Source organism: Labrus mixtus, chromosome 16, assembly GCF_963584025.1.
Source record: "Labrus mixtus chromosome 16, fLabMix1.1, whole genome shotgun sequence".
In the NCBI taxonomy this organism is placed as follows: Eukaryota; Metazoa; Chordata; class Actinopteri; order Labriformes; family Labridae; genus Labrus; species Labrus mixtus.
Genome location: NC_083627.1, coordinates 15,817,789 through 15,845,402, shown reverse-complemented (window position 1 = coordinate 15,845,402; position 27,614 = coordinate 15,817,789). Strand labels below are relative to the sequence as shown.

General features: G+C 40.1%; 1 protein-coding gene across 1 annotated transcript in view; it reads right to left on the bottom strand.

Annotated features, from left to right (window-relative positions):
• csmd2 (CUB and Sushi multiple domains 2) overlaps positions 1 to 27,614 on the bottom strand; it is a 220,753-nt gene that overhangs the window by 162,352 nt on the left and 30,787 nt on the right. The window contains exon 3 of the mRNA XM_061060012.1: positions 12,755 to 12,867. Within this exon, the coding sequence (XP_060915995.1) occupies positions 12,755 to 12,867 (113 nt within the window). The remainder of the gene's footprint in view (positions 1 to 12,754; positions 12,868 to 27,614) is intronic.

The following is a 27,614-nucleotide window of genomic DNA, read 5'->3' as shown; positions in this document are numbered from 1 at the left end:
CCTCTACCCTCTCAAGCTCAAAAAGATACAGAGATACTTGATGTGGAAGAACTTTCCAGTTTTTCCCTTTCAAATCTCACCCTGTAATCCAAAACCTATAGCTCCTCTTTTGATTCCAGATCTACAGTACGGATATACTGTAGTTCCCTCAGGATTTACTATTCAATAGTAAATGTTGCTTCAACCTTTTTTTTTTTCCTTTCAATTTAAGGATGACAAAGGCAGACATTTATCTTGTAACAGTCACCAACATTGGATCTTGAAGAAAAGATTATGATCAAATACATTTTCAGACACATATCTGATGATAACATGAACACTGATCAAATCCAAACATACAGTATATACCATTCTGGTAAAGTGTATAGAAAACCCTGAGCTCAGTGCGGTGGTTAAATCAAGTAGAATCTGGAGGTTTTCCAAGTAAATCCCATAAATAAACCATGGCATCATGTCATTGTCACTCAAACCCAATTGTTCAGGAGCTGCACACCAACACATACCGAGTATAAAAAAATGAAGCAGAATTCCTCTCTGAACTCACAAAAGATGCCAATTATATCTCCCGCCCACTCTAAGAGGAATTGTTCGCCCTGAAAAATCCTCCCTTTGACACAACACCTCTGCTTGTTCCCAGTTTTTGCCTCATTACTCTGATTTGCAACTGTGAATTAGGGCCTCAAATAGAGCACGTAGCAATGCCAAATGATGGGTGAGAGACAAACACAAAACAAACAGGTGTGCCTTCACTTTACGCTTCAGTGACGGCATGTTTGCAATGAGAGCTCGAGTCACGCACACAGAGAGGCAGACATTGAGACATACTCAGAGATCAACACAAGGGTAAACACAAATCAGCCAAAAGCACCGATTTGATGTGACTTGGGAAGATATTTGTTGAGTGCCAAGCTGTATGTGGAGAAGAGTTTACTTCTCCATGACACCTCCCTCTTTACTCTTCCTTGAGGTAAATCAACCCTTAATGGTCTTAGCGGTTTCTTCTCTGTTGGCATCAAAGCAGTGGGCATTCAACCGAGTAACACACACATTGGTTGTTGAGAAAGAAGTAGAGCAAACACAGTTGAAATAAGTGAAGTGTTGTGGGAGTGAAATTGTCCATAGTCAGTTTATCTATGTATGGACGCATTTTATCCTGACTAACGTGTCTGTATGTGGGATGGTTAATGATCGTGATTTATCACAGTACAGACCAAATTATTCACAGTACTATACAGAACAATCAGCTATTTTATATCAAGTCAGCAATCATGACTGCAATCAAGTGTTAACAGTCTGGATTTCAATTAAATCTGCTAATTCGATTTAATTTGCAGACTGATAAATGTGTTAATTTACACTGAAAATCAGATCTATACTCCAGCTCATAGCAGCTAAGTCGGACCTTCAACAAATATACTAGACCTTGCATTTGACCTTTGACATTAAGGTGGCTAACAAGTGAATACTCCACAGTCGATGAGGCCGAAAGGGATGAGTGAGGGGGGAATTGGCGATGGTTGATCAATAAATCCGGCCTGATGAATTGCTGTGCATTCTAGCAGCCTAGTAAACAGAGAAATGATTAAACACAGATGCCAAGCAGGAGCCGCTTGGTTGATATCAATTAGAGCAATGAGAGAGAATGCACTGGTTACTGTTCATAACCATTACTGGGTATTTCATCATAGATGGTAATGTGTATACAGGGCAATCTTTATGATGTATTAGATTACACAGCTGCTTAATAATAAATGTGGGTATATTGAAGTCTGCAGTATATACAAACTAACACTATTAAAAGTTTATTTTCCAATCAAACTAATTGGAAAGAAGCAATCGAGGGGAACCAAAAAGACTGCACAAAATACCTGACACAACAGATAGGATGATTATATACTGTCTTCCCGAATAACTTTTTAACTCCAACAGCTGAGCATTTTCTGGATCAATACACTGTCACACCAATTTACCTGCGAGAGAAGAGAGTAAATAAGCCGCTAAATACTAAAGTGTCACAAACAATATGGGAGAGGCCCAATTTGAAATTGCCTGGAATTTCTTGGTCATCTCGATAGATATAACGTATCTCCACACCTCCTCTGCCTCCCACCTGCTGAGTGTCTCTGTCACACTGAGCAGAACGCAGATTCCCCACAATGCGATCAATACAGATACCTCCTCTAATAGTTTTATCATCTCTACCCCCTGCCCTCTCTGTTTTTGATGATTGACTGAATATGACATGAAAACACCTGTCACCTTCCACCAATCTCAAGTGCTTACCTACTCTGCCATAGACTTAAATTACCAAAGCCTTGGACACTCATCTGCTACAAGATCCAAGCTTTTTCAGCCGTACTCTTGCATTGGCACTTGGCAGTGAAGAAGACGAATGCCAATTAGATAAACAAGAGAAGTGCACAGAAGTCACAGAGCTTTCTTGTCAGGCACTAAACCATTTTTTTTTAAACTTTGTTCTGCTGGCTTGTCTGGAAAAAAACACCATGAACAAAAGGAGGTTCATCTATTTGATCTCAAACGTGAATACACTTTGTTCTGAAGCACATTTCTATTTCATCAAAAATCAGAAACAATGACGGTCTAATCTTAGGACAATGCGGGCAATAATCCACACAAAACAGGGACTGTAGAAAGAGACAAACGTGGGAGTGAGAGAGAAAAAGAGCTAGCAAGCTAACAAGCGAAGGCGGCTAATCCTGATGAGAGATAGAGGGCTGAAGAGATACAAATTACTGTTGGAAAGGGCAATACAGATGGAGCAAAAGATAGAGCAGGCAAATGGATGGATAAAGGAGTGTTGAGGTAGGTCAATTTTACATGTATGAGGATAAAAGCTAAACTGCAACATACAATTATGCACAAATTGTGTAGCACGAGCACCAGACAGTGTATTCAGAGTTAAGTCCAAGTAAAGTTAAACCCTTTAAAGAAACAAAGTAGGCCTCTCTTTCATTTAAAGGGGATACAATGTCATTGTCATGGACTTTTGTTCTATTGAATTGATTTGCTTACAAACTGTGTTATCAAACTTCTATCAAAGAAGTGTAATTTCACTGTAAACTAAAACATATTAAGATGAAAAAACACAAAAAGATTAAATCACTGCTAAAGCTAAATCCAGATGACCTTAATTTAATGTTTTAACCAACAAACACAAGGCTCAAAGTATCTTACTGTTATTAGTTTTCGAAAGGTTTCGCAGGTGAAAACAGAAGACTGTTGTTATTGGAACAGCTGAGCTTATCAGCTTCCTACATAGAACTTGATTTATTCTAACAGCCCTCATTGAACAGGGGGCACAGTTTCAAAAGGTGAGCTATAACCCGAACTTAGCCAGGTGGCCACTGAGGGTTATCTGAGGCCTGTATTAATCACATCAAAGTCTACGATCCACAGGGCTGAGCAGATGACATTTACAAGAGGCCAACTGAGGCGCTTCATTACACACTTTCATAAAGTGGCAAAATTAGTGAGCCAGACTGGTGCCACCCATCAACAGTGGAGGAACAACAACACTGGAGAAGTCAACCCAAACAAGTAAAGGGGGAAGAAATGTTTGGGGTGACATTTAATGCGGTCAAACCTCTTATAATCAGGTCACATGATGTCAAAGAAGAAGTGAGAGCAGTTTGGGCGCCTGCTGCTTTTTGAGGAGATGAGCTCACAAACTAAAATATGCATGGCTGCAGAGAAGGGTGAGCGCAGTGCATGAGTAACAGTGCAGCAAATGTGCCGTGTGGTGTTCTTTGTGTTCATCTGACCTGCTTTTTGCAATGATGAATCTCCAACAGGGTGGAGCATGATGATTCTCCCATAGCTTCACACATTACTTCACAACTGAGTCATTCTTATCTCTCAACCTTTTTTTGATTTTTTTTCTAATCCTATTTTTATTCTTCACCCTTTTTGTTGGCGCTACTTTTCGATCTCCCTTGGCTATAGCTAACCCCTTTTAACTAGTTGAAGTCTCTGTGTCTCCTGTGTGTCCCCCTCATCTTCCTCACCTCCCCCTCTCGTTGTTAACATTCAAAGTGCAGGCCCTGTCAGTGTGGAAACAGCACAGCAAAGAGAGCCTTTCACGGTAGCCAAAATAAGATGGGCATGCACCTCAGTGTTCACTCTTCCTGACTGCACAGCCGACAGCCTTGTATGTACTATGTGTGCTGCATAGAAACACACAATCACATGCCTTCACACACATAACACAACTGACACATCCTGCCCACTACCCTCGTAATCACCTCTGACTGTCTGTCACTTTGTGCCAGTCTCACACTGCTCACACCTCAGTTGCTTCCCATAGGGAGAGAGCAATACAGCAACATGTGTTAGCCATTACAAAGTCACACAAATGCACTTCCATACAAGCACTTAGATCATTTCATGAATTGATTTCAACAATTTGTTTTATTTACGATGTAATTATATAAAAAAAACACAAAAACAGCCAAGGAGCAAAGTCAAGTGATTAAAATCTTTAACAATTGTTTCTTTCTTAGTTCTTAAATCTATAGATGTCAGTATACCTATACAGAGAGGCCTTTAAAATTCTAAATAAAAAACATACAACAAGTACTTGATTTTGATGCAGCCATTTAAATATTAATAATGTAAATATGTACGAATATTTTTTAGCATGCTCCTACCTCTGATGATAAATACATTAGTCGACCATTCAGGCCCTTATGGAGCACTGGTGTTACAGATGGACATATGCACAATTCTTCAGCTGCATGAAGCACTACAAACAAACTCAGCCAAAGCCAAGAGTTCACAGGGAAGAATGACCTTTCTCTACATGCTCCACTGCACAGTGGATGCATCATGCTATGTTTCAGTGTGCACTCCTTGTGTGATTGGGTGCACTTGACCGTCTTCTGTGTTGGTGTGTCCGCATGCAACTTTGGTGTAGTTGTGTTCTAACCCTTATTTGGAGAGCAAAACAACAACTTGTCCTGACCACAGACTAGACTTTATATTGCCGGCCACTCACCCAGAAAACAAATAGAGGGCAAGAAGGGACGAGGGGAAGAGACCTAAAAATGAGTGTGTCTTGCAGTGCTGTGCTGAGTGAACTTCTTGCAATGACTAGTGGGGCAATGGGAACTGTCAAGAGCTCTCTTAGCTCGTGTCAGTTCTATAAAAAGATAAATAAAAAATATATAGAATAATCCCAGAATTGCTCAGATGTGGGATTCAGTATCAAATATTAACATAATGTGAAGTAGGGAAAGAGACGGCTGAAAGGATTTCAACAACATCACATCAACCGAACCGCACCAGTCCTAGCAGGTGAAGACTAATATTATACATGATGCAGCAACATTAAACTGTCTCTACAGAGGAAAGATACAAAGAATCAAAAGGTTGGCTCATAATCATCTTAAACTATTGGGAAGAAAAATATTAAACGATTTAGTGGTAAAAACAAATTACTCAATAAATATACTAATGCACCATGGTCAAAACAAATTTAATCACCACTTTTTGAACGTTGTCTGAATTTTTCTGCTGCACAAGAGTATTGATTTAGAGTGTGTGTTAGTGAAAGTCATTGTGCATGCCAGGCATACGCAAGTGTTTATGTAAGCACGTTTGTGTGTGTCTGCAAAAGAGAGCTGAAACAGTCTTCATTAGGCTGAAGGAGAACTGCCACACAACAAAGAGCCATTAATTAAGTGTCAGGAGCATTTAACGGTCAGACACGCTGCTGGCCGATTCCCATGCCAGACACTAATAACAGCTACAATCTGCCAGATGGGAAGCCCTGCTTTCCCAGTGAGCCAGACAGCCCACATTTTACAAGAAATCTAGTCAATGCACTCACATAATCACATGAATGATAGCTAGCTAGCAAGGTGTCCATTTAGCATCGACTACGTTTAACCTATTTAAAGTCATTCCAAGAGGAAGCACTTTTCTTGCCCTTTCTGGTCCAAGTCCAGCTGTGACTGTAGTCTAGCCTAGAATTCATCCTGTAGCAAAAGCTGCAACAATGTATCAAGAAATCAGCTGTTACAAGGATCACTGTTTGGTTTCTGTAGTAACTCCACAGGACAGCAACTTCAATATAATTTTTAGCTCAAAAGTCGTAAATAAGCAGGTGTTTCATAGATAATTACAACAACATAAAAAGGCTCAGAAATAAATAATAAATGTGCATAATGCAAAAAATTGCAAAGGAAATACTTTTTGTTAGAGGGCTTAATAAAAGACTTTCAAGGTTGCACTGTTCAAATTATTCTCAAAACAAATTATAAAGGGAGTTTATGAAAAAACATCAAAAGGCCCAGGCGTTGCCTTGTATAAAGCACACACAAAAAAGAAAAACATGATCAACATCTTTTGGACCTAGCTAGTCACTTGCGAATACATCCAGGAAAATGCAAACTAGTTTTGTTAGAAGAAAACTGAAATTCCAGTCAGCTGAAAGTCCAGGTGAGGATTTAAACCATATGGTCCCAAAGAAATAACAGCCATTAAACACATCTTGTGTGAGAGAAGACATCAATAAACAAGAACTGAATAGCATTTTTTTATGAAAACACCAAAAGAAATCGACTGCAGCCAAGTCCATCTCATACAAAGGTTACATTGACTATCCAGAGCCTTAAGTGATGCCTAGTCTTTACTTTGCTGTTTGAATTTAACCCTGCTTTTATTTTGAAATAAAGTAAGGACCTTCAGGTAGATGGAAGGATAAAATGAACTGTTACAGATCAAAAACTCAATGAAAACAGCTCAAAAGAATGGTAAGAAGTAAAATGTTTGATTTGTTTTCCATCACTGCATCTACAGGGAGATGCACCTAAAAGGACATAGCATGTGAGTGATCGCGATCAAAAAAAGAAAATGCATCAATTTCATAACTTAATTTATTTTGATTATGTTGTTGTTGTCTTTTGTTGTTGTTTTTTTTTAACATAGAAAGCTATGGCACGCTTATATAATAGGGCTTTCACACCTGCAGGAATCTCCTGTACAACTCAGGATATTTCCATAGAGGAGCTGTATATGTGAATGCAAACAGCCACATTTTTCATTTGGACTTCACCAGGAGTTTCTCCTGCCTGACCCCTAGTATTTTTTCCGCAGGAAGTCAGAGTGGGCTGATGTGAGAACGCAGCAGGATATTCTCCAGAGCATTCACCTCAAGCCAATAGGAGGGGGAGTGACGTTTCTATACAGTACTGCTGCACGATGCATAGACTGTATGCATGCGACCGCTATACAATCTCCGTGCACGTATTTAAATGGATGCATTATGTTGTTCTTCGCTCTTTTATTGATATTGTCATTCTGTTGGACTACACGTAGCGCTGAAAGGCAAATATTGTCATTATAGCGCTGTGTAGCGGATTCTGTTGCTTCGTCCGCTACTTCCGCGTTGTTTTTTTTATGTCACATCATACCTCAGGAGACCCCCCCTCCCGTTTTACAGGGATAGTCTCCAGCTGTGAGGAGCATATGTGAACAGCCAGGTCAGGAGAATCTCCGGAGCAGTCTTCCTGAAATTAATCCTGAGATATTATCCAGAGTGCATATATGAATACGGCTTGTGTTAAACAACCTTGCTTGAGGAAGAATACATTCCTAGTGTTAAGACCCTTTTCATGGTGGACTCTGATGTGACTTAAACCTTTAATAAAGGCTACATAACCTACAGGTGTTTAACATGGTCACTGTATCTACAGCATGATCAGCACCACCACAGGGACTGGCACAGGATAACTCTCCATTCTCTTCTGCCATCACACTTTTATTTGGCCAACTCCCAGACTTAAAGGGATGAGCCTCATTTTTCAATTAGGCACAAGATCCACTCACGCCTCACTGGTTTCTCATCACCTTCATCTATTCTGGCTCCTCCTTCCTCTCTGTCATGCTAATACGAAGGAGGGCGAGTGGGGAGGGGGGTTAGATAGAGACACAATTGTAGATCAGCTCTGATGGATGCAGGAGGAGGCTGTGTTGCAGAAAGGACTCCCTCTGCTTCCACTTTACCACTTTATTGTTTAGATTTGCCTTTTAATGCGACTTCTCTGTCATGCTGTACTGCAATACAATGTTCTCTCTTTGATATACAGGATGTAGTTAATCTACATGAATGTGAGCAAGTCTTGATTATAACAGCATACTTAATTACTCCACAAAATGATGTGTGAAGGTCTTTTTATCCTATTTCAGACACCTGCAGGGAATTAATGCTGAGGAGGCAGACTGCTTGAGTCGTGCGGCTGGGCTGGCTGCATTTTTTTTCCTCAGATGACCCAGTTGGGAGGCACATTGAATATGTAACTAAGACACAGACAGAAGAGAAACTTGGCGACACATGACTGAATATCATCATCATACTTTATGCAATAGAATGAAGGAGAGGGAGAGACAACATAAGGAGGCATCAAAATACAGTGACGGTAGCTAAATAGGGTACAAGGTGAGATTTAAAATTGAGCAGACAGGGGTGAGAAGTGAAGAGATATAAAGATGGAGAGAATACAGGCAGTGATGGAGCACAAGAAATGCAGTCAGACGTTAAGATACTTTCAGAAAATGTTCCTATTTCTTTTTGCCTCTGTTAGACCTCTTCTATAGATTAAGTATGAACAGAGATTTTGTCAAGAGAAAGCGAAGAATAAGACAGGAAAAAAGGAGTCTTGCGGTTGCCATGGTGACGAAAGGGGAGAGATTTCAGAGTGGTCTCGGCCATTACGCAGTGTGTTAAGGAGATGGACTGTGCAGCACTTAGGCTTATTGCAGTGTGGGCTAAAACAGAACAGATATCTAATATAGACGATAGATGGGCTCGCACCAAAATGGTGGATGGTTAGCACGGTCCTAATAAAAAGAGGCTGTAGAGTGCTGAGGTTTAACTGCCTAAAGCCATGCTGAGGGAAGCCAATCATGCAGGCTGAGAAAAAGACATTTATCCTATTTGAAGAAAAGGAAGGATGCTGTATGTAAAAGTCAAACACTCATACTCAATGACTTCTAAACTGAGAGCTACCGAGTCAAACAAACAAATGTATACACAAGAGGTGCACGTAGGAGTTAATTGATGCTCCCCCGTAATAGCTCAGTAACTACTCCATTACAACAACATTAAGAATGACAGATGTAATTTGTAAAGAGTTAAGCTTAAGAATAGACAAATCACCACACTCACACAGCTTGCCACTGTTTCCCTGTGCCTCAACTAATCACAAACTGAAAAGACACTTCACAGAGATTCTTCAGATACCGTATCTTGAAAACTCATTAGTTACTGTTGGACAACAGCCAACATGACTTTTCTCTACTTCCTACTATTACCATTTAATATTATATATAACGAAAACGATAGCAGAGGTTCTAATTTCTATCCAACAGTAATTTTAGCTCAAATTCAGTAGCATAAGGGTGATCAAGTTTGTTGTTCTAAGTTTAAATATCTCACTATGTTCCACTGGATAAAATACAGCATTTAATTTATTCTACCCTGACTGTGACCTCAGAGGAAAATGGTTCTAGTGTGAATATGACAAGTGATGTCCTGAACTATCAGTCACACATAAAGCATTAGCAAAAATAAGTGACATCTATTCATATATTATTTTGTCCTTTTTTAAACAGAGGTCAAAAACAAATGACCACTAATGTTTCCTCTCAGAATATAGGATTGAGAAAAGAGAAAAAACAACACCAGCGTTTTTATGAATCCACTAGAGACATGAGTAAACTGACAAATACCCTTTGCAAATCTTCTTTGCTTTAACTCTTTAGCTCTAAACTCTCCACACAAGATTACCTTTCCTGAGGAAAACAACTCTGCATTTAAATGTGGTCTGTTTTGTGAGGGGAAAAGGAATAACACTTTATAGGTCAAGGAATGGTGCAACCAGAAGACATGAAAATGGAAAGTCATTCAAAGAAAAAGCCACACACAAATAAACACATTCTTCAACTGGTTATGTCATAACTTGCTCCATTAAGGTTTGTATCTATATTGAGGTTGAGCTATTGTCGCACAGTTATACAAAGCGCTTTCTGTCAGACAATAAAAGGAGATTATGTAGAACTCCATTATGCATGTAGTGCTGTGGTTGTCCATCACATTTTACAGCTAAAAGGTCGACTTGTGGAGTCACATCAGAGGAAAAAGACTGGTTATGTGCCAATAGATTTGGTAGTGAGTGCCTTCATATTGTTTCAAATAAACAACTTAATTGAAAAACAATTGATTGATTGATTCTCTATGAGCACATTCATAATGACAATGGTTAACTTGAGATGATACACAGTGAGATCACTGGTTACCTTTGGTCATTGCCTTCTTTCAAGTGGGATTCCTGTTGACCATTGTGCACTATTTACTAACTGTGAACTATCAAATCAAAGCAGAGGCTTTGTTCCAGTGGCTTACAGTCAAACGGACTTACAAAGCAGCACAAAGCAGTGTGTCAGCTGCTGTGACATCGTTCTGGTGTTGCTCAGCTTTCTGGGAAGTTCAATAGTAGAAAAGGCATTTGCAACTTCACAACATCCTGAATGCAGGTATGGACTGCCAATGACAAAAAAAGAAGAAATTGTGCCATTGAAATGGGCAAACTTAAAACTTAAGAGTTCCAATTGTCTTTTACATTTTTAAATATCCTAAAATTGCATTTAAGACACAAATGTAATTCCTATTTTTCATCAGAACATTTGTGCCCGTCCTATATACTGCTATGACCAATATACCTGTATTAAATGAGACGTGCTGCATTACTACAGACGCCACCATCCCCCACTGCGCGTGACTTGATGCTATTCAAAATGTTCCCCAATTTATTGTGTATTGCAAGCGGCCACTTCACTGCTTGGACCATACTGGGATACAAAGCGACATGGACCAGGCTGGCGGCACAACTTTTTAACAGCTTTTCTCCCTCATGATTCATAATCCTGCATAATAAGAAACAGTGGTATACTGATAAGTAAATAAACCTTGCGGAGTTCTGGCTTGACTGAAAAGACTCCTCAATTAAAGAAAACAAGAGACCAGCTGAGGTGGGCAGCACGACTCGCAGGCTGTGGGTCTGTACTCCACAACTATCAACGTTACCGGGGGCTCAGAGCTCAACTGCTGTACCAGTAGCTAGCAGGAGTTCAAACTCCACATGGTGAAAACAGATGGTACTAAAAAGAGCTACACAGTTGCATAGAAAGTGCACTTTGTTGACTTTGCTAAAATCAATGGAGCGTCATTATGCAGGAAGACAGTTTAAACCTTTTTCTCCCTCTTGAAGACCCCCGAAAGCAGACTGCATCTTATATACCAGTGCTACTTATATTCCTGTTTTTACAGTATGGTTCAAGCATTACAATTATTACAAAAAAATGTCTGAATTACATGTTTCTTTGGAGTTCACTGAGAAATAAGGAAGGCCAACGGTGGGTGGTCTTCCCATTCATTCAGTTACAGTGAACTGATGCTGTGATTTGAATTCCTCCTGTAGTTCTCACTCTCTAATTAAAATTCATTCTAACCCACAGGGCAGCACCATGTGTCAGCAAAGCGGAGCTTTTTCCCCTGTGACACGGGTCAGTGCAGTTGGTCTCGCTTGTGTCATGTGAGGTGGGTGACAGGCAATTACGGGTCTGCACTCATTTCCCCTGGTGAGGGACAGGGTTGATACTCCTGAACAAGCCACTGTGGTACCAAAGTCACGAAGAGATTTGAGATTTACATAACATTACTTACTTAGCTGGTGCTTGCTGAGAGTGTGTATGTTATTGTATGACTGTGTGAAATAAAAAATGAGAGAGAGTGAAAGCTGTTTATCACCATGGTTACCAATTTCTTTTTTTAAGTTTCTGCAAACACGTTAGTACCAAGTGGCAATCACATCATCCAAGGTCAGAAGCTAGACAAGTCTGACACTTTTGTTTCCACTAGTGAGAATGAAACCCAATACCCCCATTCCCTCCCTTTGGACTTGCAGTCTTTCTGCTCTTTTTTTTTTTTTTTTTATCTTGTCACGCAATGTGGTTGCAGGCCTCCTGAGTCACTTGATGTTGCTCCATGAGCCACAACCGCACAGTGACAAAACCTTAAAAAAAAAAAAACCTGACAAACTTCTGTCAGGTAATTAGCCTAATTAGTCACTTGCGTGTGTTCCCTCCTCCCCTCAGCCCCCTTTTCATCCTGCATGGGTTTGAAGAGTGCCATCATTAATATCATCCCGTCATGGGTCATAAAGCATTCCGTGTCACCATGATAAAAAGGTCCAGTCTTGGCCGGGAAAGGAAGAGATGATAACAAAGCTGGATAGAATGGTATTATATGAAACAGTCTGATGATCTTTTGGTTCAGTGCACAATGCTAATTTTGTTCTCTAGTATGAGTCCCAGTGCAAGCCATATTATATCCTTCTTGCTTTGTTTTCTGCCTTTTGTTTGGATATCTGAAAGCCTTGCTCGTAAGCATTGAAGCCTTTTAAAATTATGCAATGAATCACCAAAAGGAGAGGCTCATAGATCCCTCAATATTGGAAATTGTTGTTATTAGTAACTGATACAAGAAAGATGATTTTTCTTTTTTTAAATCAATGACTGAATGTTTGCAAGAAATCAAGTCACAAACTGTGACTTACAGCCCAATTACTTCATAAAACATGTATAACCATAAATAATCACATTCACATTTTGCTGTAGGAAAAATTATGATATACTTTTTGAGGGGCTGAGAAATATTCCATAGAATTGTTCTTACCTTCATAGACAGCTTTAAATCCCTGCCCGCTGACTGCATAGTCTGACAGTAGCCACAGTGTGATCCTGGAGCCTGTACTCACTATGGGTGAAGGCAGCTGGAACCCCGTTAACCTGAGAACAAATGGACAGAAGGACAATAACGGTTAAAAAAAAAAAAAAAAAGATCCAATCAACAGCACAGTTGGTTGCAAGGTCAGGTATGAAGCACACTTCCATCAAACCGGCTGTTGCCTCTGGCATTCAAGGATAACTTTTTTGTGCTACCAGGCTCTGAATCATCCTAAAATTAATAAAATGCCAAGACCTCAACAGGAAAGAAAACATCAACAGATTTCTCTCCATCAACAAAGACAGAGGAATGGCAATTATGTCCCCCAAGTAAATTACAAACACAGCTTCCGGTTGTGGAATGAATAATCATTTGAAAAGAAGAGTCAACATTTTCTAATAAACAACAGGACGTTTAAGATTTCCCACTGTAACAGATAATATCTTTGCTATTACCCCTATCATGCCATGTTCCTGAAGGTATTCCAGTACTGATATTTATTCACATGACTGTTGTCACTGTAACAGCCTGTCTTAACTGCCCGTGAGCGAAGCAGCGCCTCATATTTACCCCGGCACCCCATTTCTATTTTCCTCTCTGTAATTCACGCACACATACGGAGAACGAGGAAGGATAGGGCTCTACAAGGCACTGACACTCAATTTTACTAACCAGAGTTTTTCAAAGAGGACATAACAGTGCATAGATAATATCCACATCCGTGATTGATATGTTTGGCTTTGACTTGTGTCAACACCACCTGAGAATATCGTGTTTTTGGCTCACCGCGAGCCGTTTATTGACGAGCCTCTGAGTGTTGTGATTTGAGTCAACAGCTCCCAAATACAAAGCACCACACTTCAGTTTGTCCACATTCAATACAAAAGCACCAGATACCATACTGTTTGCAAGGGGAAACTGAAAATCACAGAGCAAAGAATTCAACATTAACATATACAGTTAGTACACATTGTTACACCGTGTCCTAACTGCATGCAAGCTTTACTTCCCGCACAAATCTCAAAAACCTCTCTTGTTAATGTAGGCAATTCTACTTAATCATGTGTTTCCATTTCTCATTTCTAAAATGAATATTAATCCTCTCATTCACCTTGACCTGTATTTATCAAACATCTGAGGGTGTAAAATTGGTCCTAAGATGCTTTAAATGATCAGTGGTCCTTGGAACATATTCCATCCTTCTTTGAGATGTAAAAGTAAAAACCTCTGAAGCCTTTGAATAAACCTTCACTTATCTCTTCTAAGATTTAACAGAATGAAAGAGCTGTTCTTATCTATAATGACTCCCAAGCAGGCGAACTATGACAGGAATAAAAAAAAAAACATCTGTAGACATTCCTTCAGGTTTGGAAACAAAAAAATGACGTTTATTTTAAAATACTAACCTTTGTCAGATAATCATTTAAGTAAATTGTGCATGATTTTGCCCAGGATGCACAAGGTCAATCCAAACTACTGCAACCACATCTTTAAAGAATATGGCAGAGTCGATAAAGGAACATACAGCTTCACTATTTATGAAATAACATAAAAGATCTAACAGCAATATTCACTAATTGCTTGATTATAAACATATAATTGAATTGAATATTAAATGCAATATGGAGATTTTCTTCAATTTGTCACTGTCATGGGTTTTAAACACCAAAATAAATAAAAATATATCAATGGCTCAAGCACAGGTTCAAGTATCCATAACACAGCATAAACACAGCTTGGTAATGCATGCATAATCTTCGATGTTGTGACCAGGTTCCCCAGCTGCCCATGACAAACACAGCCCCAGACCATGTTGCAAAACACCACCTAAAATACTGTAGCCAGGGGGCATGTAAGATAAACACATGCAAAAAAAAAAATGTTATAGTGCATGATATTTTAGCTGTTTTGTTTTTATTATTGTTAGGCAGAGGTATTGTTTTTGAGCTTTGTCATACAAATTACTGCATTTCAGTTGCACTAAAGTTGCTGTCTTTTCTGCAAAAAGGTACTATAATACGTAGTATAAGATACAGTTTATTTTCAATATTCAATTAAAAGTAAATACATATAAAGTACAACTCTTGGAAATATAACTTTCTTAGAGATGAATAAAACAAGTGACACACGTCAAAATGCTACATTTCCTTTCCATAAAATACAAAATATGTTTTTTAACCTGTTGAAGTGGAAGGCTATATTGTTCAGGCTAAACAATATCAGGGTGAATTTCCTTTACACGCCAATTTTCTCCACACCTTCTCCCTCTCTGTTTGCTAGTAGGCTAGTCATTATTTGAGACTTGACCGAATGATTCCTGCATATGACGCAGGTTGGCAGTGAAAATTAAACAGTCGATAAAGTCAAAGCCATAGGCTAATTCAACCTGAATGCAGCATAAAGTTTAACGACAACTGAACCCAGTATACATTTAACTAAGACTGTACCGTCATTCTGACGCTCAGAATAGCCCTGCAATTTTTCACCAGGTGTAACTAATTGACATTAATCACACACACGATACGTGCTACGTGATGCTGTCTGGTCAGATATCATAACGTCATGCTTTTCCATTTCTTAAGAGTTAAAAAGACAACAGTGTCACTGCAGCTCCACGAATTGACAACAAGTAGCTTATCAAAACATTAAGTTCTTTGCACCTAAAATAAATAATAATTAGTCACCTCTAGAAACTCTAGGAACTCCAGACTGTCGAGATGCATGTCTTCAAACGTGACACCCGAGGTCTAGACTTGCAGCAGCTGTCTGCAGTCTCACTGTGTGCTGTCAGGTAGTGCTCCTGTCCCGTGAACGCAGGACACCTTCACACGTGACTTTGTTCATTTTGTTTTTCAAAATAAAATATACGCTGGCTCGATTGTAAATTCAGAATGGTGAATCATGATTTGTAGTGTTTTTTGGGGTAAAGGTTAAAGAAAAGTGCATCGCAAATGTGCCGATGTTAATTTAAAAAATAAATAAAAATACTTTTGTTGTCTAGCTTTTTCCCTCCATAACTATTAAAATGACATGTTTTCTATCACTCAGGACTACTTCAGTTAAAAGCTCCTGTGAGAAAAAAACATGACATTTATTGTGATGCCTTTAGGTAACCTATAAGCAAACAAGACCATCATAGACAAAATAGACATTTTCTAAAAAGTCATTCTAACCCACTGCAGCAGAGCAGGTGTCAGATGGAGGCAGTTAAATAAATAGCCCATTTTTATTTACCAAAGTGAGTGATACGTTTTACTAATAAAAGAAAGCAGGAAGACATATTTCATCAAAAATCACACTTACTGTACACATTTACAAAACATGTACAGCAAATAGAAAATGCATACGGCTTCATCCCAAGGGGGCCCCAAAATCAACTCAAACAGAGATGCTTCCAAGAGCTTCGAATTATCAAATCATCAAAGAAATAAAGCATGTTTGATGATTTTTGATAGAATAACCTGGTCAAATTATTTCTATGGTATTTTCAAGTAAGAGGAGGCAGAATGTTTGAAGATTTTTAATAAAGTACTGCAATGAATAATAGCAAATGGAGCCTCAGAGGGACTAATAACCGATGTGTGAGAATTATGTATGAAACAAGTAATATAGTTTTGAGTAATGAGCCGTGTCTTACCACTAACTCTCAGCAGCAACATCACCTGGTTCTGCTATTACATCCATTTAGCATTTCTGCCAACCACCCACATACACACAAAGAACATGTGTCCATTGTTCATTTTCTGCAAGTCACAACAGGTGGATTCATCTCTGCATGGTAATAGATGTGTGTACGCACGCACTATAAATCTTTTCAGATTCTAATAAAGGGCCATGCTGATCACCTTTATTTTAGCTCATCCTTAAAATGTGTCTTCCCAAGTGCCACTTTAATTTTCATATTATGTCACCACTGTTGTCTCTCATACGTGTTTACCGCTTGTTGCAATCTATTACATCCCTGCCTTTTATCTTGCAGAGTTAAGAGGTCTCCGTTGTTTCACTTAATACTTAAGTAGCACATTGGAGGTGGGAAAAAAATATTGCAAAACATCAATGCTGGAAAGATGAATTGGACCAAAGAGAGACATGGACGCTAATGTATGCATGATTTCACTCCTCTCAGTGAGATTGTCACAGTGGGATATCAGCTAAACGATGGGACACATGTTCATGCAAATAGCCCCTTCGCTGACCGCAAATTGAGTTGGAAGGCAGCCATCTTGGTTCAGCAGTGAACTGCTGGGAAATGAGGGGGGTTTTAGAAGCTATGATGGAGGGGGCTGACAGAGCCTGGAGGCGGGTGGGGGGTTTACAAACTGCTGCATCCAAATCGTGATCATCTTATAAGGCGCTGAATCACCTTTTCCAGACTAAAAGAAAACAAAATGGATACTGTCGGGGGGAGAAAAAAAAAAAACCACAAAAACTGGCTTCACATGCAAAGGGAGATTACATATTGCAATGTGATATGGGCTGTAGCAATCTGAGGCGTGCAGCCGGTATTGTGAAAACGCCAGCTGGGGGATTGCCTGTTATCGAGGAAAAAAGATGCAAGATGTGATTGAGACTGAGCGATACAAAAGAACGGATTTGCAGCGCAGGTGTCTCAAGTGAGTGGAAAAGTGATGGAGGGAGGATGAAAGAGAGTAAGGGACAGAGAAGTAGGGTAAAGAGGGAGACAGAGAAGTTAGGAAGAACATCACCGTTTAGGGAGAAAATGTTGGCTTCCTCTGCTGTATAAAAACTGAAACTCAACGCAGAGACAAGGGCCTCCGAGGAGCGCTGTATGTGCGCATCTACCGACGAGTATATGGAGTATATGTGTGGAAGTGTTTGCATAAGCGCATGTGTGTGTGCATGACTAGAGCAGAGGTCTATTAAGAGGGCTTTCCACCTGACTGGCCTCAGCATCTTCTCAATGAGGAACCTCTGCTTCCAATTATCCCACCGCCACCCATGGGAACAAGGGAGGGAGAGACAGACTTAGAAGCAGACAGAGAATAAGTGCAGAAAGATGGCTGTATGGCAAAAGAGAGGAGATATTGTAATGAGATGGGGGTGTTGAACAGCAGATGGAGGGAGGGAGGCTCTATGGAAAGTAACGAGGTGAGAAACAAATCAGCATACGTGAGAATGTAAAAACTCCAGCCATGAGTTTTGAGTGAGAATGAGTCATGGAAAGAAGCTCTTCAGCGATATGCAGTTCTATTCATCTGAACAGTTTGTATGACTGCGCGAGTGTTTGTGATCTCCTCCCAAATATATGCATGTTTCGAGCTGTAAACAGACAGAGACCAAATCAGGTCATGTGGTCTTTAATCCTATCCACTCAGTCAATGTGTGTGTGCAAGTGTCCGTGTGTTCTCAGGATGGAAGGTATAAGCGCAGTGCTGATGCAGCTGATTTCCCCCAAGAAGGAGGGAAGAGAAAGGGAGGAGATAAAAAAAAAAAAGTGGGAAAAAATAGAAACAGCAGCAAGATTTTGATGGCTGAGTAGAGGGGAGACATTAGACTAAATGATGGATGGTAGAGAGGGGCAAGGGGTGAGGGAGTAAGAAAAGAGTGAATAACTGTGTGTGTTTTTTTTATGTGTATTTGTGCAAGTGTGCACTCTCTCTATACAAGACCCCGCACAGCTATAACTTGTCAGTGGTCAAGGCCATGAGATGATGTTCTGTTGTGCACAGTAAGCTCCAATTCTCAGCTGCATGCCCATCACACTCACAGCAGTGTGAAAACTAGTGACGCAAACAGACACGCAAACAGACGCACAACACGCGCACGCATACACACCTGAATGGTTTTCAATCGCAGCTCCTCCGCCATTATGTTTTTGGCAAAAGGAAAATACTCTCTGCCTTGTTGTTGTTGATTTTTATCAAAAGGATCATCAGATCCAAATTGTTGCCATTCAGTGTGTGTCTTGGTGTGTGCATGACTCATCACTGGTTCTACTTACAGAGAAAGGAGCTGACCGTGCAGCCCAGCGGAGGTTAAAATGCCATTCCTTTCCCACACACATGATTTGATTCCTCCATCTAATAGGAAGACTTTCACAAGCAATTAGACGGCATTTCGACCATTCCTATTACCCTTTGTCTTTGGTTAAGCCATAATGCGCCACATTAATTTGCCCAAGGGTCGTGATCTGGCCTTGATCGAGTTTTAGAGCCAGCTTTCAACACTCTCCATTTCAATTTCAGTTCAGGTTAGTTAATCTGGAGCCAGCGAAGCGTAACCAGTAATGATTGAGGTTGGTATTTTACAGGAGAAGAAGACATTTCAGGCCTTAGCGTGTTTATAACTGTAAATGTGCCCATTTCTCACAAATCTCCTCCAGTGTTGCTGATTGTCAGAGCAGGGTTAGTGCACAACTCCACAACAAAGGTGAACCTCGCTAGAACCGGCAACCATTTGTAAATCACATACACGGCTCCCCGCAGATCCCACAACCCATCCATAATTCAAACAAGACTGACACGTTTTTGAATCGAGCGGAGGTAATTCCTCCTGTCTGACTGACTGTGCGTCTCGTGAAGAAAAAAAAACGGGCTGCAGCACTCGTATAGATGCTCGTTAGCATTCATACGTGCGTGACATCACAAGGTGTTTGCGCCTCCGCGTCCAAATCAGCGAGGATGGAGGAGCCTCTCAGATGTCTCTGACGCTGAATGCTGATGGTGAGATAATCAACCGCAGTCGGTGCCAGGCGAGAGACAAACCGCAGCGAAGTCATTAACAAACCGATGTCTCCAGAGAAAGAGAGGGGGGAGAGGCTGATAGAAGTGGAAAAGACGAGAGGAAGAGCAAGGTGAGAGGAGGAAGGAGATAGGAGTGGGAGGAGGAGTAGATATGAGCAGTGACTAGAAGTGATTTAAACAGTACTCTGGAGAAAGTAAGAGCAGCTAAACAGAAGTATGAAAAATATGAAACGGGCATGCTTAAACGGCAAAATAATGGGACACCAACTTCTGAGCAGAGAGACACATAATGGTGAGAGAGAAAACCAATGCGATGATGAAAACAAATGAATAATTTACAGTGTCAGAATAGTGATAGAATGCCTTACTCATCAACTCTGTTCGTTTTTTTTTTTGGGGCCATAAAAAGACACGGATGGCGACGCAGGACTGATTAGTTGCCATTTGCTGTGCAGAAGTGCTAAAGTCATCAGCAGCTAAATTAAATGATGTGCGAGTGTGAATGAGTGGAGGAACTTTTGGAACGCTCTACCAATGGCTTGACTAAGAGATAAGTGCGTCCATAGTCTTAAATTATATCTGTTCCTTTCATTTAATTACAGCTAAAGGCTGGAGTAACCATGAAGTTATGGCACACATACACACACACACACACACACACACAAACACAGAACTTTACTTCCCCTGGAGTGTCTGCCCGTCAGTGTGTGACTGAGTGATGTGACTGGTTTATCTTCAGTCTATCTGCACTCCATTAACAGTGTGTTACATTGCCCTGATGCTATCTGCATCTGCTCAACACCAAAGATCCCTGCGAGGCAACACAAAGGTCTGCAAAATCCCTTTTCAGCGTTTTTCATTACAGAATATTCACCCACTAATGGATGTTCAAAAGTCCATACATAGTGTTTGAAGAATGATTTAAATACCTCATATTTATGCCTGAAGAATACATTTGTGAACATGATGTCTCAAAAGCTGCATAATCAAGAAGCTTCACTATAGCATCCACTAATGAACAATATCAAGGCTCTGACAGTGGAGGTTAAAAAAGAAGAATTGCATTCTTCTTTCATTTGCTGCCCCTTTGTAGAGACATGAGTCAATTACACTTACAGCAAACAAATCACGGCTGACAAATGAAACAAGGTAACGTCCACACGTCCACCGTGTTTCTCACTGCTTGGCACAAATCGCTCGGCAATAATCCTCGGGCGGAAAACAATTAGGGATAAAATAAAACTAATTCAATGTCGTGCCACTCGCGCCCCTAGGAAAGTGACAAAGCTAAGTGGTAGCCGTGAGAAATGCTGTTGTTTACTCGCTTGCACCGGTGTGTGCAGGTCTGATTATGTGTGTGTTTGTGGGTTTTTGTGGGTTTGAATACACATAGCAATTATACTGTGGCACACAAGGATGTTGATCAAGGAGAGAAAAGAGGACGGACGTAAGAGGCAGAATTTGAAAAAAAAAAAAGAAGACACAAGGTGAAAGGAAAACTTCAAGATAACCACAAACATTCAGTTGTTGTGCTTTCCAAATATTTAGTAGTTTTACATATGTTTTGTACACATTAAGTTGTCCACTATTTATTGAACCTTAACATTTCCTCAGGCAAGATAATGTTTGGTATGAATATTTATTATTATAGCGCTTACGTTTGTGATTGTAGTTGCGACAGTAGTAGTGTGAAGGTCCATTGATGTATCAAGAAACAGGTCGTATAACACAGCATATGTTGTGTGGATGAGTCAGCTTCACAAGCGTCAATATTTTGATGTGTAACAGATAGTTTGATGGGCAGACTGCAGTGATGCGAGAAATGTAGCAACGCAGGAAATGTAAGTGATAAAGCAAACAAACAGCGTACACTTGGGTAATGGCTAATGCGATGTTGCCTTTCCCGGAATCTTGAGGATTAAAAGGATATGTTATTAAATCAAATGCAGCCATTTGCCTCTCAGTACAGCACACACTGTCCCTCTTCACCAGCTGAGGCTTCTCCTTGTAAACTGTATCCGTTGCTCTTCCTCTCTGATACAGTACACTGAATGAAGACACTGCTGCATAGATCACTTCAGTTGCCATTTTTCTTTGCTAGCTAGTAATGTAGAAGGATGATGTTAAGGATCTAAAACCTGCCTACACAGCTCTGATTGATTCTCCATAATGAAGTAGGCATCGATGTGCCCACCAACCAACCCGTTTGAATCACTTAACCAATCTGACATGAGAGAGAGGGAGTGAGTGGGGGAACACATGCAGCAAAGGGCCGAGGTCGGACTTGAACCAAAGGCCGCTGCAATGAGGACTAAAGCCTCTGCACATGGGGCACGCGACACAAGACTGCCAGGCCACTGGCGCCCCTTAATGCTGTAATCTGACCTGAAAACTGTGAGCCTTAGACTTTCTCTTGGATGCCCAAACTCCCATCTCCACACTCACGGACTCGCAGACCTTGAGACACATTCCCAGTAAGAGTGTTTAGTTCTGTCCTACAGTCAAATCACCCTGTGCAATGAGGCTCTGATGTGGACTCACACCAGATTACACTCTTATCTGTATCTTTACTTTCCATGAGTCTGCATTTTTGGTGATGTGATTTTTGAAGCCCCCCAACTAAAAGTAAACAAATGTCCGCATGGAAGTGTTTTATAAAGTTTGGAGGAAAAAAAAAGTAAACAAAGAAAGCACGGACAAGATTGGCAAAGATTCAATTAGGTTAAAGATTATTTGTATGTTCTAACATGAGGTTAAATCACATCAGTGTTTATGGTATTTTTGAAGAGTTGTTGACGTTTTTCAGTTAAATACTCACAAAGGGTGAACATTGGCCTATGTGACTTTTAATAGACTGCTAAAATACAAAAACACTGTAATGGCGTCTCATCGTATTACTTAAAGGCACAACTGTTTTTGTTTTTTTTCAGATGTGTGCCTTCATGATTGTGTGTCTCATTTCCTCAGTTGTATTTCTCAGCCCTGACAGACTCCCACACTGCATGCCTGATGCAGTTAAAGTCCATTAGGGTTCGGCGCTTTAGGGTAGAGATTGGGATTTGGCAAGAGAGAGTACAGGACACAAGACATACACATGAAGTCAGTCTGAAATAGCAAACATATCCGATGAGGATTTGGGTGAAACTTGAAATATCATAGAAGACCAGGCAGATTCTAAAACTGAAAAATGAAAAACAATAACGAAGCTGAAATCCTTTCACTCTTAATCATGAACAAAGACAATCTGGCAGAAAAAGAAGGCTCATTAGTTACCTGGTTTATATACAAAGCAGTGAATGAACCAGGTAACTAATGGCATAATCAGAGGCAGGTGTGTGTTGAGTTTAAAGTGCTTTTTATCAAGGGAACAGGAGACACATGGTGGCAGGGACTAAAATGACAAGACAAAATGATGGGGTCTGGACAGATTTGAGCCCTTAATCCAATCAATACATATTTTGAATGACCTGACACACTAGTTAAGAGCCAGGACTTCCTGCAAAACATCAGTGTCTGTCTTTCTCAATGAGCAAATCCCTTGCCTTACGAGTTACAATATTTTATTTAAAGTCTATCCCAAGAGGTTTAGACTACCATTGCAACGTATCCATGCTCATTGTTTTAGAATAACATGTTTCACAATCAATCACATTGGGTTGGATATCCAGGAGTCCAAACAATTGTTGGCATCTAAAGGCATTAATAAGGAGCCTGTTTGTGAAATGATGCGGGTTAAGCCTTGGGAGGTTTAGCCTTAATGTCATTGCATGAAGCTTTGAATCTACATTCAAAATATCTTCTTATGTATTGTTACCGTGTCTCTGCCACTCGCTGTGATCTCCAGTTCCTCCCTTGCTCCGCAGAGGAATGCCACTAATAAACCCCAAAACAAGGTTGGGCAGAAGATCTGATTATAGCGTGCAGGGCTAACAGGGACACATTGACCGATGGAGAGTCCAACAATGCTTTTCACTCCCCACCCGTAGCTTCTCTTTCATTCCTGTGGCAACGCTGATCAAAGAGCAACAGAAGGGGGGAGACAGGGAGGGAGAAGAGAGAGGAAGAAGAGGGGATGGTGTAGCAGTGGAGTGCTTTTGTTTAGAATGCTGGTTTAGAATTAGCTACAGCCTCTCACCAACTCATGTTATTTTTCTTACTTTCTTTTTACTGTTGTGGTTTACTCTCCTTTTTCCTCTCTCGGCAGAAAATCTCATTATGAATGCCCTTTCCCTTCTTCTTATGTGTCTTTTTTATGCAAATTCGATTCATCTGTTCTATTTCAGTCCCCCAAAATCACTAGGATATTTCCCCATACTGATTGCAAACCTTTATAATTACATCCGCGACAGTGTGTTCACAGTAGAATATGGAGTGTCAACCTTTGCATTTCCAAACAAACAAATAAGCAAAAGTGCAACTGGTCACATGCAACAAGTCCCTTATTACATGCCTGCAAGTTCCTTTTGACTCGGCACAGCGAATGTGTACGTACACGCACAATATTTGTGCTTCACCCATTATCACATTTCACAAGGTGTTTGGATAACTAATTAGGCTGCTGTGCTCTGTGTCTGCAGGGATGAACGGGAGAAAACAAAGGGAAAGGATGAAATCAAAGAAGAAAAACGTGACTGCAGCAACACGAAGAGGGGGAAAAAAAACCCAGCAAAATCAACACAGAATGGAAAAAAATATGCCGGGGATTTGCCTAAGACAGGGAACAAATGGTGCACAAGGAGAACGTCTGTGCTTCATCGTCCCATAGGTGGCTGCTAAAGCGACGGGTGACACTTGTGTTTATAGGTGTGTGGTTAAGGGGGGAAATGCTCTGTGCTCTATGCCACCATAGTGTTTTTAATGGTTTTTTTTTTTCTGCAGTGAGAATCAGTGGCAGCTCTAAGAACAAAATGTTTCAGTAAACCGGTTGATTGAGACCAGGTGTAGAAGCTTTAAATGTTTTCACAATCACACATGAGCTGACATGAGTCGATCTTCAGCACAACATAGGATGGCAACATGGACCTGAAGCTTGTAAAAAAAATTATGGTTGAAGAGGTTAAAAAAACAAGGTCAATAGCAAGGGCTTTATTGGCATAAATACAGATGTGTATGTTTTATTTATCCTAGTAGAAATGCAGTGCTAAGCAGGATTCACGTGGGAACCAGCTGTGTTTCAGTTCTGTTAAATAATAATAAATAAATATGCAAATAATTACCATAAGGACTAATTTAATAAATAAAGCACTGTGCTAATAGAAATGGTTCTTGTGGTGTTATTTAGAACACAGACTGCAGGTCATTCTTTGTGTACTGGTGTTTGTTATCAGGTCACATAAAGAGACAATAAAAACAGTTATTAAGTATTTCTTTTTAGAATTCATACAGTGCACATTTGTGCAGAAACAAACAGCTCTTAAAGCGAACTGACAGCTCATACAGCTTACGCTCCACATGACGCTACGTAAGGGCAGCTCACGTCCTTAAAACATTTAATCTACCTCGCTTCATTTCCTTGCGTCTCTCCGTGCATCTCTGGTGGGAGGGGCTAAGTAAGACACAAGGAAAAGATGCATATTGGATGCATGGATGCAACTCCAGTACCATGGGATGGACCCACTGTCTGCACTGATCAAATGACCCATAAAGCTCAGTGTGTTGATCGGTTTATTGCAGGAGTAGGGGAATAGCTTTACTACTCCTGCAGTTTTGTTACTAGACTCATGGCATTTATTTTTGATCGACTTGGACCAATTTGGTGAAGACACAAACAGGAGGTGTGCGGTTCTTCCTGCAATCATGTCTGAAAACATTTCTCAGCAGGTGAACCAGTCATCGTTTTAACTTTTGTTCTGTGCTCTGCTTGAGTTTTTTGCTTTTCTCCAGGAATCAATGCTTGCAGGCATATTCATTATTGGAGACAGGCGCTATTTGAACCATTAAAATCACTAAGGTGCCCGACACAAAGTTGTGCGCTAGAACCCATGCAAAGCAACAAATAGTCTGAATGTGTTTCCATGAACACAACACCAGATATCAGTAGGTTATTTATCAAAGAATACATGACAACAATTGAAGAAATGTCATAAATTGCAATATAAAAGATAACTGGAAATCGTACATGTCTATATGCTGTGTAAACTGAGTACTGAATCCTTATCACTATCATCTTTCATGGTTAAGGCTGCAGAGATGTTGATGAGTTTTTTGGACGGGGCCTCAGAGCATGCATATGAGATGTGTTTATCACTACTTTTATATGCATGAGAGACAGCATTATGTATAAACAGCAGAGGCATATTGGCCCTGACTTCAGTTTAAAGCTTGCAATATCCATCCCAGAACTATAAATCACTGCAAAAAAAAAAAACAGCTAACAAGTCGCCTTTTTATCAGTTAAAGTGATCTCAATGATAAACTGCAGATTATGGGGGCTTCAGCTAAGAGCAATGGTTAAACGACTTTTTGGCATCATTATCTACAGAGAGGGAAGCCACAGATCTAACAAGAATGTGACAAAGAGAGTATAGCTCTGAGGAAAGAAGCTTAATGTGTTTTTTTCATGTACTGTTTTCACTAAAGATTGCTGTGACTTCCATGGCATATAAGATTTAATTTGACAATTTCTCCCTAATTGACAAAACATGTTTTTCTTCATCATGTAAAGTCCTGACCTTCTCTGTATTACAGCTTGATTGTTTGAAAATGACTGCAAACAAAGAGAAGTCATGCAGGGAGTGAAAAAATAACCAACCTGCTCTTCACAATGTTACATCCAGACGTGCCATGCATTTTAAAATGAGCCGCACATGCCTGCTGATGATGTTCCTTGAACCTTAGGTAATTGCAAAGTTTGGAGGGACGTGATTTGTAGAAGTTGCGGTGTAAACAAAGAAAATGAGATCAACTGTGTGAGAAAGCCATTACATCTGCCCCATCTGTCTTTCCTCCTGTCATAAAGTCCATCAAATATTTTGCAAACCTGTGAATGCTCAAACTTACCACACAAATATTGCAAATGTGCTCATCAGACAAGGCAGGGCACAACACAGCCATTTTAATTATAGCGCATTTCAAACACTAACCAAATGAAAGTGAAAATGAAAAATTTGATAAATATCAATGGGGAATAAAAACCACAATACAATAATCAGCAATATAAAAACAAACAATGCTGTAGATGAAATAATATGGTCCAAAAAGTGTAGTAGAAAATATCTACTTAGAAAAATATGAATATTGAATTGCCCATGTAAAGAAAAGTGCATTGGGTAAGATAATGAGTAGTGCCAAAAATCACCCTGTTTTAAATGATATACGACTCACCTAAAGAAAAAAAAATCCCAGCATTAAGTTGTCATAGTCTTTATTATAAGAGATCACTAAAACTCTCATTCAAGACATTATGTTAACACCATCCACCTGATCTTGCAAAGTCAAAAGAAGGTTTTCACATCAGCATCTTTATCTGCTGCCATAAGCAGAAATGATCAGCCTCTGCTGCTATGACACCAATCGCTAATCACTCCTTTTTTTTAAATTACTGAACATCAGTCTTCATTACTCCAAACAACATCACGCTACTTCAGTTTACTTCATTTTACCCATTTTGTGGTACGGGACTAATGTGGTGAAACAAAGGCTCACATGTACAAGGCTGAAGGTTTGATTATGTACTTTATTTTTGAGGAGTCATATTAGCTCAAATGCGAGCAGGAAGCACAACAAGGGCCTAATTAGACCTCTATTTTTAGTGATGATGTTTTCATCCCTGAAGGTTAATAGGACTCAATAGGCTGCCCCCGCCCCCCCCATTAAAAGTGGTGCATTCTCTCTCGAATTAGTCTTAGCACAGTAGAAGTTGATATGACACATCTTTTTTCAAAGAGTGCAGTGCACTTACTATTTAATGCTTTGTCTCGGCAGGAAAACATTTCCATGTCGCTGCTGAAGTGTCTCTTGTTAAGAACACTGATAGGACCGGGGATGGGAGGATGTCAATAGCAATACTCGCAATGAGCGATAAACAGAATGTCGGGTATAAATTCACAGCCATCTAGCTGATTATTTCTCTAATCTGGGGTTGCAGGGCCCAATAATTCTGCCTC